General features: G+C 37.0%; 1 protein-coding gene across 10 annotated transcripts in view; it reads left to right on the plus strand.

The window, feature by feature from the left end:
• Positions 1-15,038, plus strand: part of LOC130457885 (galactocerebrosidase-like) — a 147,242-nt gene that overhangs the window by 88,402 nt on the left and 43,802 nt on the right. For all 10 annotated transcript variants that reach the window (XM_056820416.1, XM_056820452.1, XM_056820431.1 and 7 more), the window contains 2 exons: positions 944-1,088; positions 3,528-3,708. In XM_056820416.1, coding sequence (XP_056676394.1) covers positions 944-1,088; positions 3,528-3,708 — 326 coding nt within the window. The remainder of the gene's footprint in view (positions 1-943; positions 1,089-3,527; positions 3,709-15,038) is intronic.

A 15,038-nucleotide genomic window follows, 5' to 3' on the forward strand; every position in this document is an offset into this window, starting at 1 on the left:
CTCCCTTAGTGGAGTTATAAAGATAGATATAGAAGGGACAGATAGATAGTAGAAGGGACCGGCCATGGAGGGAGAGGGAAAGAAAAGGAAGGAAGGGGAGAGAAAGAGAGAGAGTGAGAGAGAGGGAAAGGGGCAGAAGGTGGGAAGGGGAAGAGAGAGGGAGGGTGAGAGAGAAAGGAAGTGTAGGAGAGAAAGAAAGGGAAAGGGAGAGATAGAGGTAGGGTGGGAAGGAAGGAAGGATATATAACATCCAGAGAAAGAAAGAGTGAGGGAGAGAAAAGGAAAGGAGAGGGAGGGAAGGAGGAACAGAGAAAATAGAAAGAAAAGGACAAGGGTTAAGGGGAGATGGAGGGAAGGAGAAAGAGAGAGAGAGAGAGAGAGAAATATACATGTAAATATATATTTATATAGAACATATATATATATATATATATATATATAAAGAACACACGTTTAGAGGGAGAATATACATATAGAGACTTCATGTATTACAAATGCACGTGTGTGTATGTGTGTGTATTAGAGAGAGAGAGAGAGAGAGAGAGATTTGGATTTAGAATATCTTGGTTGGACTTTGGCCAAATCACTTCCCCATTATGAGCTTGACAAAACAGTTGAAAGATATTTTTTAACCATGTCCTTTTATAGTTATTGTGAGTAAAGGGCTTTATGATTTGTTACTCTCATTGAATTCACAACTACTTCCTTCTCCTTCCTTGAGGCAGACTTCTCTTGTCCACTCTGAAAAATAACTTGTGTCCAATCTCATCTGTGCTTTTCACAGATCCTCTAGGGAGAGAAGCACTACAATCTTCCATGATAACCTGTTTAATTCTCACAATTACTTTGGAAGTTCTCACTGAAGTTCTCCCAGTGACTCCAGTAACCTGTCCACACAGGAACTCCTTTTGTACTTACCTGTTGTTTTCACTTTTTCTTTCAGATTAATGATGGTACCATTACATTAAAATTGGGTTTGGATGAAGTGTATACTTTAACAACCATCACTACAGGTCAAAAGGGCAGTCATCCTACTCCTCCAGAATCACGACCATTTCCATCTAACTATGAAGAGAATTTCAATTTTGGCAAGTGTCGTATTTTTTAAAGCATCTTAACATAGATTTTATTTTTAGAATTGTGTCAGCTGCCATGTACCAGTTTGTTTTCATTGTGAAGCCGATGTGAAACCTTAATCATAAATGATTTAATCTACTGGGTCTTTTTATCTTTTTGTGAGAGTAAAGTTGACTTTAAGGCTTCACTGAAGACCTCCAACCTTCTTAGCTTTGAAGAGATGTTTCACTAGATGATGCATGAATTTTATGGTAAGGGATCTTATGGGACATACCAACTGTCCCTGGTAACAAACCAATTGAAAGTATTAATATGCCAGGCACTGTGTTAAGTGCAGAAGACACAATGAAAGATTAAAAACAGTCCCTGATCTCAAGACACTCACATTCTGATGAGGAATCAGTGCATTATTATATAAGCTCTCCAAAGTGTAGAGGGTAGTTAATCTGAATGGGGTGAATATTACGAGGCTGGAAGGACTAGAACAGGTTTCCTATACTAGGTAGGATTTAAGCTGAGCCTTGAAGGACAGCCAGAGAAACTAAGAAGCAGGAGTAAGGAAGGAGGGCATTGGGGAAAGCTGGTTACCTCACTGGATAAAAAACAAGTCTTAGAGAGAAGGTCCTGGGCTCAAATTTGGCCTCCAACATGTCCTAGCTGTGGGACACTTGTCAAGTCACTTAGCCCCCATTGTCTGGCTTTATTGCTCCTCTGCCTTGGAACCAGTACTCAATATCGATCCTAAGACAGAAGGTAAGGTTTTAATTTTAAAAAGAAAAAAAAAGGAATATATTGCAAAAGGCATGAGGGAACAGTTAATTTAGAGGCAGACAGGTGGGCAGTGGAGTATAGAAAGGGAAAAGCAGAAAAGAGGTCAGTGAGGCTAGATTGTAGAGTATTAGATGGGGAGTAAAGTGTCAGAAAATGGAAAAGGGAGGGGGGTCCAGCCTGCACAAAGCTGCGGATGCTAAACAAAAGAATTTTATATTTGATACTGCAATCAATAGGGTATTGAGGGTATTGAGTAGGGATGTGATGTTGTTTGTTCTGCACCTAAGGAAGATCATGGGAGCATCTGAGTGGATAGTCAAGATTTCAGGAAGACACTAAAGACAGAGACCAGTTACTGCACTGGATTACATTTCCAGGCTAGATGCAATGAGGGCTCCGGCGTATTGGCTGGTGAAGAGAGAAAAGATGCATGGGAGAGTACTGTGAAAGTAGAAAGGACAAGACTTGGATATGGGGTAGATGAGAATGTAGAGTCTGGGATGTCACTGAAATTGTACTCCTGAGCAGAGGAATGCTGCATACTTTGCCCTCCTTGTCCATAGTGTCCTCAGTTGCAAAATGATTCCATCAAGGTATGTCATGGCAGAAGCCCAGCCGCCATGTCCACAAATGTTCAGTAAAGCTTAATGATTGCTTATTGAGCAACTCTCTTAGCAGCAGCCTGGTTAGTTTGACTTTCTAAGACCTAACGAGTGGCTTCAGATCTCTTTGGAAAATTTCATTAACCCAATTCTCTATGTAGAAGTTTAGCTTTCACTGACTTCTTTGGATTCTCCATGTGTGAGAGATTTGGGTGAGATCTAGGCTAGTTACACATGTGGTAGAAATGCCGTGGGAAAGCTGCCTTTACTCTCTCTCATCTCTGAAGCCATGAGGCTATGCTGAGACATTCAATCTAAAATTTAGCTTATTATTAATAAGCTAGAAAAGTTAGAATTCAGAAGTAATACTTGAATCCATATTACAGGATTCCTATGAGACTGAAATCAGATAATGAATGTGAAAAGATTTTGACAACTAAAAACTTCCATACAAATAAATATGAGATAATGTTGTTAGAACTGCTGTTCTATATAATCTTCAGCATGGATGAGAGGCTCTTATTTGACAGTAAAGATGGTCTTGTGGAGGCTTTGATAGGGAGGTACCTTGAGACAAAAACTGTATTATGTTCATTTGTGATAGTGGAAAAAATACCCAAATTCAGCAGTTTTAGGTTCTTTATGGCCATGCTACACATAAAGAAACATGAAAGTTTTGCAAAGAAATGAGCTATGAAAAGTATATTCAAAAGACATTAGAAACAAATCGTGGTGATTATCTCCTAGTAAAGGAAAAGAGTATGTGACTTCAAAAAATAGGTTAAAACAGTTACACAAAAGTTAATATACTTAATTCACTACATAAATCATAATTGCTAGTTCCTCATTGATACAGAATCTTGGGCTGCAGTCAGTTTGTATGTGTGTCCATTCCTGTGCATGCACATCCATGTGTTTGTACGCATGTTTTTATTTGTACAAGGCACATATGCTTGTGATTTACTTATTTTAAAGTTGAAAGGTTTTTTTGATAATTGCTCAATGAATTACTAGAAATATAAATCCAAAGAGTTTAATGGCATATTCAAAATGATGACTTTCTTTTTTTCAAACTAGGCCAGACACGTGGTATTATAGCTCCACAATTTGCAGATCAAACAGGTGTATTTGAATACTTCATGAATGACCAGGACGCATCAGGTCATTTCTTCACCTTTCGCCAACAGGTCACTCAGAGACCTATCACTTGGGCTGATGATGCAGATCAGACCATCAGTATTATAGGAGATCATAACTGGTATGTTCATTGGGGCTACCTCATATGGATCTGGTGGAGAGTCGGGTACCAGATGCTGGCTTGCTAACTCCATGGTCAGTCTTGAATGGTTCCCACAGTCTGTCTTGGGTTACCATACAGGACTGACTAAATATCCATTTGATAGATTTATTTGTGCTCTCATCACTTTTGGCAAACTACATTTCCCTATTTGGGCTTAAGTTTCCACTTCTATAAAATGAGGAATTAGATTAAGCAGGTTCTAACATCTTTTTGAGCTCTCCGCTCTGATTCTCTGATGACACAATTGCAAGCCTCTTTTCCTTTGAAGAGGGGAATACACTGTTTTTACACATCTTTCTATTCAACCATGATTGTTACAGGGGCATTTTGACTTGCATGTGAAAATGAAAGGATCCTTGATGAAATAACTTATGACTCATGGCTTTAATGTGCTCACAAGTTACATGTTTTAGATTCTCTCTAAGTCTCATTTTGTAGCTGTTGGTCTCATAATGCCACCTACTGGATGGATTTTAAGATTGTATTGAAGATTCCTTTTGTGGAATTAAGGCCAAGTACTGTCCTTGTACACTAGATAGCACTGGTAAGAAGCAAAAGCAGCTTTTATAGTTGGAGAGGTAATGCAACTCTGAACTTTGCTTATTGAATTGAGTCGTGTTGTCTTCTCTACTATTGCAATATTAAATCAGAGACATGTAGTGTTAAGAGTGAGGAAATAGAAGTTAAAACTCTGACACTTACCTTTGTTCCTCTGGGGTCATGGACATCTCCAGAGGAAAGAGATAGTATGGTTCTGCCTTGGATTTTTTTAAAAGTTTATTTATTTAATTAATTAGTTTAAAATATTTTTCTGTGGTTATATGATTCATGCTCTTTCCCTCCTTTCCTCCCACCCCTCTCCCATAGCCAAGGAGTAATTCCACTGGGTTTTACATATATCATTGATCAAGACCTGTTTCCATATTAATAATATTTGCAATAGAATGATCATTTAGAATCTACATCCCCAATCATATCCCCATCAACCCATGTGATCAAGAGGTTGTTTTTCTTCTGTGTTTCTATTCCCACAGTTCTTTCTCTGAATATGGATAGCATTCTTTCTCCTAAGTACCTCAGAATTGTCCTGGATCATTACATTGCTGCTAAAGTCCATTATGTTCAAATGTGCCACAATGTATCAGTCTTTGTATACAGTGTTCTCCTGGTTCTGCTCCTTTTGCTGTGCATCAATTCCTGGAGGTTGCTCCAGTTCACATGGAATTCCTCCTTTTTGTTATTCCTCTTAGCAAAATAGTATTCCATATCCAACAGATGCCACCACTTGTTCAACCATTCCCCAATCTAAGGGAGTCTCCTTATTTTCTAAATTTTTGCTACCTCAAAAAGCATGGTTATAAATATTTTTGTACTCATATTTTTCCCTATTATCTCTTTGGGGTACAAACCCAGCAGTGCGATGGCTGGATCAAAGGGCAGGCAAGGCAGTCTTTTAAAGCCCTTTGAGCATAGTTCCAAATTCCCACCCAGAATGGTTGGATCAATTCACAACTCCACCAGCAATGTATCAGTATCCCAATTTTGCCATATCTCCCCCAGCATTTATTACTTTGTTTTGCTGTTATTTTAGTCAATTGGCTAGGTGTGAGGTGGTGTACCTCAGAGTTGTTTTGGTTTGTATTTCTCTGATTATAAGAGATTTAGAATATTTTTTCATGTGCTTATTTATAATTGTGATTTCTTCATCTGAAAATTGTCTCTTCATGTCCCTTGCCCATTCATCAATTGGGGAATGACTTTATTTTTTATATAATTGATTTATCTCCTTGTAAATTTGAGTAATTAGACCTTTGTTGAGTGGTTTTTGTTGTAAAGATTTTTTTCACAATTTCTTGTTTCCCTTTGTGAAGATGGGATTAACTCTCTCCTCCTCATTTTTAGATTTAATGACCAGAAGCCTATACACCCCACTTACAGTTGAGTGGAGGATGACTGCCCACTGGGCAGTCATAAGCAAAGCTTTATCTGTAATTAGTACACATAAAATGTTAGGAAGTCACAGGAAGTGACAAAAAGGAATGGTCTTTTAAAATGGCAAGAACTTCCTTTGAAGAGGTCTTTCACCTTCAACTTGATTTTGAAGGAGCTTCAGCTTGAGACCCTGGACTACTTTTGTACTTTTCCCTTAGAACTACCATGTGGGATGAGTGAAAAAGGCTGACTCCATTCCGGGATTTTCTGAAGGGTGTTGTCTGAGGAGAGGCCTACCCTCTTGAGAGAGGCTTCATATATCCCCAAGAAGGAAGGTCCCAGGACCCCTTCCCCACCTACAGTGCTGAGCCTCCAGTGGTGTCTGGAATCTCTGAGCCCACAAGGACTCTTGTCTGGAGGGAGTACCTTGTTGGCACAGCTTTGCCAGGATCAGGGCATTGAACATAGGCAGTGAGGAGGAAGCTGGAGGAGAAGAGCAGAGAAGGAAGCTTAGTCACAGCCTAGACACTCCATCTTGACCACCCCCTCAAGGTTTTGGCCTCAGGGCACATCCAGATGTGCAAATCAACTCTGCTCTGGCTCAATCTTATCAATAGGGCTGTTAAAAAGCCTTCAGAGGGCAGGGAAACTCAAGCTTCAATACCCCTCCCCCACAGACTGCCCTGAGAGTCTTGCTGACTAAGCTCCAGGGGCAAAAGCTACAGCCACTACAGGTTACAACCTTGATAATAGGGTGGGCAGCCCAGCTCCTTTTCATCTTCTGCAGCCAACTGGGAAAGATCTGATCTCAGGGCTCATCAATACCATCAACTTGACCTGATCAATTAATAGAGCAGAGAAGAATCCCCTTCAGGACAGAATATCCCAAACCCATAGATCCAGCATGTTATCAAAGAAACAAGATTACAGGCAATTACAGGGGGGAAAGAAGGTGAAAATATGAGGAAACAACAGAAAAAGAAAAAAGAAATTGGAATCAACAGCTTCTATCTAGGCAATGAACAAATAGTGAGAGAGGAGGACCAAGGAACACCAAGCAAAAACACAGAAACTCCAGTAGATTAGACATAGGCTTTGAAAGAACTCAAAAAACAATTCAAAAAACAATTACGAGAAGCTGAAAAAAAACTAGGTAAAGAACTTAAAAAGCAAAATAAGTCATATGGAAACAGAAAATAGCGTCTAGAAAGCCAAAATTAACCAGCTTGAAAATGAGGCAAAGGAGATAAAAGATGAGTCAAAGAAAATGAAAGATGAGCTCCAAAGAAAATCAGACCAGAAGGAGGATGACCAAAAAGCTAAGGATGAGATTCAGTCTTTAGAAACTAGAATTTAACAACTAGAAGCAAATGACTTCACAAGGCAGTGTTGAGAGAAATTATAAGGCATGCAAAAGGACAAGAAGTAAGACAAGAAGCTGGAGATTGATCCTAGCTGTCAATCAAAGGAAAATTCCATTTGGAATGTGACCCAGAAACAGTTGAAGGCAAAAGCCAACAGTGATTGATTTTCTGGGACTTGGCTGAAGGCTTTTGGGCTGATGGTGGTGACTTTGAAGGAAGAAGCTGGGTTTATCTCTGGGATTTGGGGTAATCAGGCTGGAGGTGGCCTGGATGATTTGAAGATAGAAGGACAGCAGTCCATATATCTCTCTTTGACTTGCTCTGTTTTATTTTAGTGGCTGAATTGCCATTTCTCTCAATATCCTCCAACCTAAGAATCACTGTAGGTAATAGGGAAATCTTCACTACCTTCATCCTCTATCTTTCCTGTTTTCCCCAATAAACCCTTACTTGAGAAAAAGAAGAGAAAGGAGTATTTCCTCTAAAACATCATAGCTCACCCTGAGTGACTTAGAAGGAGGCAAAAGAAGAAGGGGTAAGGGGAAACTGAAGGGAAGAAGATGGGAGGAAGGGAGATTGGAAGAGGGAGGAAGGGAAGTATAAAAGGGAGGAGGGTAGGCAAAAGAAGATAACTACCTGATCCATTAGATATCTAGTATCCATCAAATATACCCTCCAAGATTATCTATTACAGCAACAAGGATCTATAAAACAAAATAAAAAGAAATGAAAAATTTGAGGAAAATATGAAACCTCATTGACAAAACCATAGGCTTGGAAAATAGATCTAGGAGAAACAATATAAGAATTTTTGGACTACCAGAAGAGCATGAAAAAAAAAAGAAAAGAAAAAGCCTGCACATCATTCTACAGGAAATTATCCAAGAAAATGGCCTGACATTCTAGAGCGTGAGGGAAAAGTGGAGATTGAAAGAATCCATAGATCACCTCCTTTACTTAATCCCCAACTGACAACACCCAGGAATGTTATAGCCAAATTCAAGAACTACCAGACCAAGGAAAAAACATTACAAGTTGCTAAGAAGAAGTCATTCAGATACCATGGAACCACAGTTAGGATAACACAAAATCTGGCTGCATCTACACTGAAGGACAAAAAGGCATGGAATATGATATTCTGGAAAGCAAAAGAACTAGGTCTACAACCAAGAATCAACTACCCAGCAAAACTGACTATATTCTTGTAGGGGAAAGTATGGTCATTTAATAAAATAGAAAACTTCCAAGCATGCATAAAGAAAAGACTGGACTTAAAGAGAAAATTTGATGCTCAAACACAGAACTCAAGAGAATTACCAAAAAGTAAATAAGAAAGAGGGAAAAAGCAACAACAAACAACTATTTTTAAGAGACCCAATAAATTAAAATGATATGTATCCCTATAAGAAAAGAGGATATTGTTAACTCTTAAAAATTGTTATCACCTGGTTAGCTAAAAGAATTATACTTAGAGGGAACAATGACAAACTGTATATGATGAAATGCCTATATATATATATATATTTTTTTATATATATATATATAACTAGAGATAATAAAGAAATTAATGGAAAGAGAAATGGGAAAAGAGACAAAATGGAGTAAATTTATATTTCATAAAGAAGGTCATGTTGGGAGTGGGGGAGAACACCAAGGCACTGGAAAGATAAAGAGGTTGGAGATAGGAAATATTTAATTCTTACATGTATTAAAATTGACTCAAAGAGGGAAGAACAATCAGATCCATTGTGGTAGAGAATTGATTCTTGCCCTATAGAGAAGTAGAAGGGTAACAAAAGGACTGGTGGGGTGGGAAGTAATACAAGGGAGAAGGAGGTTGGGGGATAGTTTGAAAAGACCCAGAAGAAGAATAAGAAGGAGGGGGAAGGGAAGCAAAATAAGGGTAGGAATTGGGGGGACTGATTAAATACAAAACACTGGTGTAGAAGGAAATAGTGAAAGAATAACGGGTAGGACTAGGAGTAGAAATCAGAACATTGGGAAATACACAGTTGGTAATCATAACTCTGAATGTGAATGGAATGAACTCACCTATAATACAGAAGCAAATAGCAGAGTGGATTAGAAAACAAAATCCTACCATATTTTGCCTACAAGAAACACACATGAGGAAGGTAGACACACACAGGGTAAAGGTAATTGGATGGAGCCAAATCAATCGGGCATCATCAGAGAAAAAGAAGGCAGGAGTTGCAGTCATGATATCTGACAAAGCCAAAGTAAAAATAGATCTAGTTAAAAGAGACAGGGAAGGTAATTACATCCTGATAAAAGGCAGTATCAACAATGATGAAATATCAGTACTCAACATATATGTACCAAATGATATAGCATCCAGATTTCTAAAGGAGAAACTAGTGGAGCTCAAGGATGAAATAAATAATAAAACTATACTAGTTGGAGACCCGAACCTTCCTCTATCAGTTCTAGATAAATCAAAACAAAAAATAAATAAGAAAGAGGTAAGAGTTGTGAATGAAATCTTAGAAAAATTAGAGTCAATAGATATATGAAGAAAAATAAATAGGGACAAAAAGGAATACAACTTCTTTTCAGCAGCACATGGCACATTAACAAAGATTGACCATATACTAGGTCATTATAACATGGCATACAACTGCAGAAAAGCAGAAATAATAAATGCAACCTTTTCAGATAATAATGAAAAAAACATAATAATTAGAAGGGTACATGGAGAAGCAAGTCAAAAATTAATTGGAAATTAAATAATATGATTCTCCAAAATCAGTTAAAGAACAAATCATAGAAACAATAACTTCATTGAAGAAAATTATAATAATGAGACATCCTTTCAGAATCTATGGATGCAGCCAAAGCAGAACTCAGGGGGAAATTTATATCCTTGAGTTCATATATTAACACATTAGAGAGGGCAGATATCAATGAATTAAGCATGCAAATTACAAAATTAGAAAGTAAACAAATTAAAAATCTTCAGAAGAAAACTAATTTAGAGAGCCTAAAAAATAAAGGACAGATTAATAAAGTTGAAAGTCAAAGAACTATTGATTTAACAAACAAGACTAGAAGCTGGTACTTTGAAAAAACAAATAAAATAGACAAAGTACTGGCCAATCTAATTTAAAAAAGGAAAGAAGAAATCCAAATCAGCAGTATTAAAGATGAAAAGGGAGTCCTCACCTCTAATGAAGAGGAAATTAAGGCAATCGTTAAAAATTATTATGTCCAATTATATGGCAATAAATATGACAATCTAGGTGATATGGATGAATATTCACAAAATATAAATTGCTTAGATTAACAGAAGAAGAAATAGAACTCCTAAATAAGCCCATATCAGAAAAAGAAATTGGATAAGCCATCGAAGAACACTCTAAGAAAAAATCCCTAGGAACAGATGGATATACAAACGAATCCTATCAAACATTGAAAGAACAACTAATCCCAAAACTATATAAACTATTTGACAGAATAAGCAAAGAAGGAGTTCTACCAAATTCCTTTTATGACACAAATATGGTACTGATTCCAAAGTCAGGCAGGTGAAAAATAGAGAAAGAAAACTATAGACCAATCTCCCTAAAGAACATAGATGCAAAAATCTTAAATAGAACACTATCGAAAAGACTTCAGCAAGTGATCAGGAGGGTTATTCACCATGATCAGGTGGGATTTATACCATAAATGCAAGGATTGTTCAATACTATAAAAACCATTCACATATTTGACCATATCAATAAGCAAACCAACAAAAATCAAATGATTATCTCAGTAGATGCAAAAAACGTCTTTGACAATATACAACACTCATTCCTATTGAAAACACTAGAAAGTATTGGAGTAGAAGGGCCTTTCCTAAAAATAATAAAGAGTTATATATATATATCTAAAACCATCAGCAAACATCATCTGCAATGGGGATAAACTAGAAGCCTTCCCAGTAAGATCAGGAGTGAAACAAGGATGCCCATTATCATCTCTATTATTTAACATTTTACTAGAAACACTAGCTGTAGCGATTAGAGAAGAAAAAGAAATTGAAGATATTAAAATAGGCAATGAGGAGACCAAGCTATCACTCTTTGTAGATGATATTTTGTTTTAGTTAAAGAATCCTAGATAATCAACTAAAAAGCTAGTGGAAATAATCAGCAACTCTAGCAAAGTAGCAGGATACAAAATAAACCCACATAAATCATTAGCATTTCTACATATTTCAAACACATCTTAGTAGCAAGAATTAGAAAGAGAAATTCCATTTAAAACCACCCTAGACAATATAAAATACTTAGGAATCTATCTGCCAAGACAAACACAGGAACTATATGAACACAACTACAAAACACTTTCCACACAATTAAAACTAGATCTAAATAACTGAAAAAAAAAAAACATTTAATTGCTCCTGGGTAAGATGAGCTAACATAATAAAAATGATAATCCTACCCAAACTTATTTAGTTATTTAGTGCTACAACCATCAAACTACCAAGAAACTTATTTACTGAATCAGAAAAAAATCAGAAAAGAAAAACATAGCAAAGTTCATTTGGAAGAACAAAAGATCAAGAATATCCAGGGAAATCATGAAAAAAAAAATATGAAGGAAGATCTCAAACTATACTGTAAAGCAGTGGTCATCAAAACAGTATGGTACTGTATAAGAGATAGAAAGAAGGATCAGTGGAATAGACTTGGTATAAATGACCTCAGCATGATAGTGTATGATAAACCCAAAGATCACAGCTTTTGGGAACAAAAACCCAGTATTTGACAAAAACTCCTGGGAAAATTAGAAAACAGAAAGGACGAGATTAGAATTAGATCGACATCTCATACCCTGCACCAAGATAAATTCAGAATGGGTGAGTGATTTAAATATAATGAAGGAAACTATAAGTAAATTAGGTGAATATAGAATAGTATATCTGCCGTAGATTTTTATGTGTATGAATTAATATCTCATCTATCCTAGGCTTTAAGGTCTTTTAGTTCCTTTGTGTTACTACTGCCTAGCATTGTGCCTTACATTAATAAAAAATTCCATCAATCAGTCAGTCAGTCAGCCAACTAGCATTTATTATGTACTTATGTGCTGAGGTCTGTGCTTATAGCCCCCAGTAGTGAGAACAGGCCCCAGTAAAATCATGACCATAACCTAGAAGTAGGCGGACACAAAGTTTTGCTCTCTCCACAATAAGAACTTAATCTAGTTCCTTCCCAAATACTAAATGTCCTTCTAAGAAATTATTGGTGCAAGAATTCTGTGAGAAATTCTGTTATATGTTTACACATTGACATATTGATTTATTATCCTATAGAAAACTCTAAGTTTTGGTGAGGTAAACTATGTCATTGCACTAAGATTGCAAATCATTACTAACCATTGTCCATGTACATAGGTTATCTAATCTCTTAGCTTATGTCATTTTCTCTATAAAATACTAGCTGTGATCAATGTACCTTGCCTCTGGTTTCTACCAGCTTCATTGACCCTCCTGATGCGTGTCATCCTTAGCGCCATGTCTCATTCTCTTCACCCCTCTGGAAACGATGAATTTTTGTCAGTCACTTGACATGCACTAAATACTGGGAATATATAGGCAGTTGAAGTAATTTAGAAATTGTGCCAACAATAAAATCTGATATTGCTTGATTATTTATACAAAATGATATTAACTTCTGAAACAGTGAATTTAAAGGTATTCCCAGGTCAGGAAAGGAATTCAATTTGAGACCACCAATTTGATCCAAAAATGTAAGCTCTTTTATTTTTTTAATTAATTTTTTTTAACTCTTACTTTCCATTTTAATCAATACTACGTTTTGGTTCTAAGGCAAAAGAGTGGTAGGGGCTAGCCAATGGGGGTTAAGTGAGTTGCCCAGGGTCTAATAGGTGGGAAGGATCTGAGGCCAGATTTGAACCTAGCATGTCCCATTTGTTGGCCTGGCTCTCAATCTTCTGAACCACCCAGTTGCTTCCTGTACCTACTTTTAATAAGGAGTTAATTGCATAACCTTACTCTTATGTTTTCTATTCAATTAAAAAACATTTATTAAGTGCCTACTATTTAGAATCATTATGTCATAACTGTAAGAACATTCAATAAGTATTTAGTAAACACCAACTTTGTTAATCAGCTAGGTGGTTCATTGGATCAAGGATTGGGCCTGGACTCAGAAAAAACAGCTAGCCAGGGTTGTTGTGGGGATCAAATGAGGTAATAATAAAGAATGTTCCAAAAATTGGAATGGAATTTTAAGCTAATAAAGCTTAAATCTACCTTCCAACTTTTGAAACATGGTGCAATTTTAGTGCTTTGCTATGTAAATGCTAGCCACTGCTGATGGATGGGCTAACTAGATTGATCCTTGGTTGCATCCCTGTACTTGAAATGTTTCCAGCTAGGGTAGGACATTCTGGAGCTTGAGGCCTCCTGCTATTCCTTCTGAGAAACCAGAGTCATGTTCACACCAGAATGACATATCAGAGTTAGACTTTGGTGCTATTGAATCAACTGTTTCTTTGTGTTAGATTGAGATAGAACATTAAATGTTTCCCATCTTAGCCAGTGGAGAGGTGTATTTTAGCCATGGAATACACTGCAGAAATACATAAAGGCAGAAGGGGGCAGAATGAAATAGGAAATGTGGTTGCCATGTAGAATATATAAAGGGAAATAAGAGGAAATCAGATGGGAAGTGTGGATTGGAGTTCAATGGGGCCTTAAATGGCAGCCTAAGAAGTTTGTTACCTTCTAGGTAATATAGAACTAATGAAGATTTCTAAATACAGGAATTCCATGTAGAGATGTGGCTAGGAACATATATAAGGGTATATTGGAAAAGGAAATTGAATATTTAACTAAGACCAGTTAAGAGAATCTTATAGTAGTCTGGGCAAGTGCTTAGGACACATCTAATCTAGCTTCCTCCCTATGTGAGGGAACTAAGAACCATGGAGGTTAGATAAATTGTTGAAGACCACACAATCTCAGTGACCAAGAGGTTGAATTTTAAAGTCCTTTCCAGTTCTAACATTCTTTGATCTATATCCTAATATCTCTATATAGGGTGAAATCTGAAAGCACAAATTGTAATTAATCCCTCTATATAACCTTCCTGCCTTAAGTTTCTCCCACTTCTAATCTATTCATCATTGTCCTATTGTTCTTTCTAAAATATTACTTTCATTTTATCACTTTCCTGCTCAGGAGCCCACAATGGCTCTTCATTACCAACTATATCAAGTCTTAAGTTCTTGTTCTTGGTTTTCAAAACTGTCTATGAGATGGACCCTTGCCTGAATTCCCTCAGCTTGCCAACTGCCCCCTAGTCACACAGATCTGCCTTCTACATAGGCCATTAGTCTTTCTATCTGTGCTTTTGTTCCTATCATTGTCCTTGTTTTGAGTACCATTACTATTTCTCTCCCATTATGCAAATAGTTTACTTATCAAGATGAGGTTACATCCCCCTTCTTCCATGAAACATTTTCCAAACTTAATCCCACATTAATTTCTTCCCAGTTCAATAATCTGTCTAGTAAGCATTTTAGGTGACAAAGTCTTTGAGGGTTGGCTGAGGCACTATATTACATTTATGTATACCTCATTGACATCAAATTTTGATTCTCAGTAAATAATTATTGTTTAGATTAAGTTAGATTACAGTTTATTGCAGGGCATATGACATATTTCTGTCTTGCAAATGTCACCCATTTGGTAAATTTTTAGGATAGCTTTCCAAAGTGCTCTGATGAGCAAAATTTTCTACCAGGGGTTGTATGTGATAGCATACATCATTTATCCCTCCTAATGGGGAGACAAAGGCTCATGGAATTCTCAAGCTTGAGTGTTCTGAGTTATGGGGGCCTAAAGCCAATTGGGTATGTACCCCAAGTCCAAGACCAATATGGCAAGACTGTGGGAGTAGGAGCCATCAGACTGTCTATGGAGTTTGTAAGTTGAATGGATCAAGGCTTCTGTGC

This window comes from Monodelphis domestica, chromosome 1 (genome assembly GCF_027887165.1).
Source record: "Monodelphis domestica isolate mMonDom1 chromosome 1, mMonDom1.pri, whole genome shotgun sequence".
NCBI lineage: Eukaryota > Metazoa > Chordata > Mammalia > Didelphimorphia > Didelphidae > Monodelphis > Monodelphis domestica.